Consider the following 3875-nt stretch of genomic DNA (forward strand, 5'->3'; position numbering starts at 1 on the left):
AGTCACTTGAATCATGATTTTGAGACCAGTTGGGTGACATGGTAAGACTCATCGCATAAACAAGGGATACACCTCAGCTGATAGAATGTTTGCCTATACCCTGGTTTTCAACCCCAGCACTTCGTAAACTGGTCGGAGTATGGTCCACCCACAACCCTGGCATTTGGGAGGTAAAGTTGTGGGCATCAGAACATCAGGTTATTCTCAGTTACACAGCAAGCTTGAGGCTGGCCTGCAATACATGAGACACTATCAAAACACACACACACAGAGCCCAAATGCTAGCACTAATGGTGGCGCACGTCTTTAATCCCAGCACTCGGGAGGCAGAGGCTGGTGGGTCTCTGTGAGTTCGAGGCCAGCCTGGTCTACAGAGCAAGATCCCATCCCAACAAACAAACAACAAAACAAACGTCAAACCTCATTACTGCCTGTTAACTCCGGCTCCAGGGGACCCAACGCCCTCTTCTGGCCTTCTTAGGCATCCAGGCTCATGTCAATATACCCACACAGACACAAAATTAAATCTCAAAACAAACAAACAAAAACATCCTGTGGCTGAGGCGATCACAGGTCCTAGCAGGAAATCACTATGACTGTTCTAACAGGAGATGGTGTGCCCACCCGATTCCCTTCCAGACACGCCTGTTTATGCCAGGGATCAGGGCTGCTGCCAGCTTCAGCCCAAGAGGCTTCTTCTTGCAGTGGGTGGTAATTACTGCAGACTCTCATACCTGGTCAGACTGCTGAGAATTCCTGACTGCTGAAAGCTGAGCCCTGAAAGGACACTGATGTCACCCCCTCCCATGCTGGAGGAACACGGTGGACGGTGGACGATGGTGGTGAACGGAGAGGAGGAGCTGGAGGAGGGTGCAGGGCTGTGAATGCTGTCTTCTGAACAGGAGAGAGACCACACACTCTGGAGCCGGCCGTCAGCAGCTGTGACTGTCTACACAGTCTTCCTGCAGAAGACCAGCTAGCAACACGCTAACGGAGAGCCAGGAGCAAACCATGGCCCTTTTTACACACACACAGTGCAAAACAAATATAAACAAAACCAGAACTAATCCTGCAAGCTGTAATCAGACAATATTAATAGACAGTTTGGGGGGGGCGGGGAGGAAGAGATCATTCTTCTTCTGGCTTGGTTGAGAAGATACTGAAATTCTTTTTTTTCTTTTAATCTTTAGATTTATCTATTTTATATGAGCACTTTGCCCCCATATATGTATGCACCACATGCATGCCTGGTGCCCACAGAGGTCAGAGGATGGCTGTGAGTCACCATGTAGGTGCTGGGAACCGAACTCAGGACCTCTGGAAGACCAACAAGTGCTCCTAACAACTGAGCCATCTCTCCAAGCCCCAAACATTGAAATTCTTTAAGATTTACTTTTATTTTATGTGTATATGTATACATTTGTATGAATGTATGTCACATGTGTGTAGTACCCCCGGAGGCTAGAAAGGACCACAGATCCCTTGGAACTGGAGTTACAGACAGCTGTGGGCAACCACGTCGGTGTTGGGAAATGAACTTGGGTCCTCTGGAAGAGCAGCCAGTGCTCCTAACCACTGTACATCTTCCCAGCCCCTTCTCTGAGATTCTTCATCTGAGTGTAGCACATACTTTAGTGTGGAAGGCCTTGGTGTGAAGGTTAAGATCGTGGGCTTTGAAGACCAACTGAGTGAATTCAAGTCCTTCCTTGGCCACTGACCAACTACTGTGGGACTAGTAAGCACTAAATCTAGGTCTACCAAACATGTACAGTGATGTCACTCTCATGGGGGTGGTGGAGGGGTGCAGGAATTCAGCCCAGAACTCGGGCTCTCTGGAAGAAAGCTAGAGTGACTGAAATTATTCCCCACCTCACCATCAGGAGCAGGAATCCAGACAACCTACCGTTTACGGTCAATGAACACAGAGATCTCATCCGGTAAGCACCTGTCTCAATCAGCACCTGCCCCGCAGTGGATTGTGGGTCTCAATAGGCACCTCCCCTCACAGTGTGGGCAGTGTGGGGATGGCAAGCCTCTTCCATGCCATGCAAGCGCTCTACCACTGAGCTACATCCCAAGACCTTTTCATTTTGAGACAAGCTCTCTCTAAATTACTCAAATTGGCCTTGAACTTAAGATCTTTCTACCATATTCAGTGTTAGGAGCATAGGTGCCAGCAATCCCAGCACCCAGGAGGCTGAGGCAGGAGAATCACCACAAATTCAAAGCTGGCCTAGTCTACATAGTGAGTTCTAGAACAACCAGGGCTGCCTTAAAAGATACACACACACACACACCCCGCACTGGTAAAGTGTCTGTCACATAGGCACATAGGAATGAGGACCTGGGCTTGATCCCCAGAACCACATAAAACCACCAACAACAAAACCCCCAGCTGTCCCGTGGCAGGTGCTTTAATCCCGGCCCTGGAGAGAGGTAATCTCTGGGCTCACTGGCCAGCTAGTCTAGACTAATTCAGGTTCTGAGAGAGACTCCCTCTCCAAAAGACAAGGTAGCTGGCACCTGAGGAACACCACTCAAGGCGGACCTCTGGCCTCCACACACACACTCACGCACCTGCACACACGTATCCAGAAAAGCCAAAAAAGGTAAAAAAGAAACTTCAGTGTAAAGTGGAAAACTACTATTAAATATTTGAGTTTTCCCCAGTTTCATGTTTCCCAAACCTCTAAGACAACCTGATTATAGACAAAAACAGAAAGTGAGGTGTAAAATAAGGGGAAACAACAGACAGGATGGATTCAAGTGGGAAAACATGTTATGACACACAACTTAAGAGATAAAACTATCTAGTTAGTTAGATAGTTATTTTGGTTTTTTTGTTTTTCGAGACAGGGTTTCTCTGTGCAGCTTTGGAGCCTGTCCTGAAACTCGACCTGTAGCCCAGGCTGGCCTTGAACTCACAGAGAGGTGTGTGCCACCACCCCCCAGCTCTGAAATAAATTTATTTTATAAGCTGAATTAAACAACAACAAAAGTGGCACCCAGGAAAGACACTCGAGCATTCAGTGTGTCCAGACCAGCCACCGGAGGGCTTCTACAGCAATCACAGAAGAAAGTGAGGAAGAACAATAAAAGGAGATGAGGAGGAGCAGGAAAAGAGATCAAGACTGAAACAAGAGGAGGGCAGAGAGAAGAAACGTTTTTAAACACTGCTGCTTCATCCTGAGGGATAGAAGGCCTTGTGTAAATCAGCTCTGTGAGCCGCAGAGAGCAGATGCCGAGTCCTGAACACAAACTGAGGTGGCGGACAAACTCCCAGAGCTGCCCTAGGCAGAAGTGTGAACCTATCCACACGCCTGCCTGCCTGCGCCTGCTAATCCCTTCTCATTCAGCTTTGCCACAGGGAAGAATGCAGAGCCCGAGAGCGTGAGGCCTGCCTGCTCTGTTCCTCAGCATCTAACCCAAGGCTGGGGCACGATGACAATCACTCCAGACCACTCAGAACCAACGCATCCAAACAAGAAAAGCAGCCTCACTCCCTACTCCATGGCGTCTCTACAGGAGGATACTGAATGCCCTGCAGTACGATCGGCTTGTGTACAGTGTCTGTAAACTCAGCGATGAGGAGACCATGGGTAGAGAGACAGGAAGAGCCCCAGAGCTCCAGGCTCAGTGAGGAACCCTGTCAGAAGTGAGGGATGCAGGAAGACATCCAGTCATTGACCTCTGGACTTCACACCATCACCTACACACACACACAGAGCCCAAGCAAATATCCATCTAACTATTCATAGTAAACACATTTCCTTTACATTTTATTATTTATGTGGAGGATATACCCTGTACAGAGGTCAGAGGAAAATTTACAGGACTCTCTGCTCCCACACGTGGGTCAGGAATATGGAACTTGG

At 48.4% G+C, this 3875-nt stretch overlaps 1 protein-coding gene across 1 annotated transcript in view; it reads right to left on the reverse strand.

Annotated features, from left to right (window-relative positions):
* The window catches only part of Fbxl2 (F-box and leucine rich repeat protein 2), a 50263-nt gene extending 49455 nt beyond the window's left edge, over positions 1-808 (reverse strand). The window contains exon 1 of the mRNA XM_059269099.1: positions 735-808. Within this exon, the coding sequence (XP_059125082.1) occupies positions 735-808 (74 nt within the window). The remainder of the gene's footprint in view (positions 1-734) is intronic.
* Positions 809-3875: the final 3067 nt, after the last annotated feature.

The sequence above is a fragment of the Peromyscus eremicus genome, chromosome 7, assembly GCF_949786415.1.
Source record: "Peromyscus eremicus chromosome 7, PerEre_H2_v1, whole genome shotgun sequence".
NCBI classification, from domain to species: domain Eukaryota; kingdom Metazoa; phylum Chordata; class Mammalia; order Rodentia; family Cricetidae; genus Peromyscus; species Peromyscus eremicus.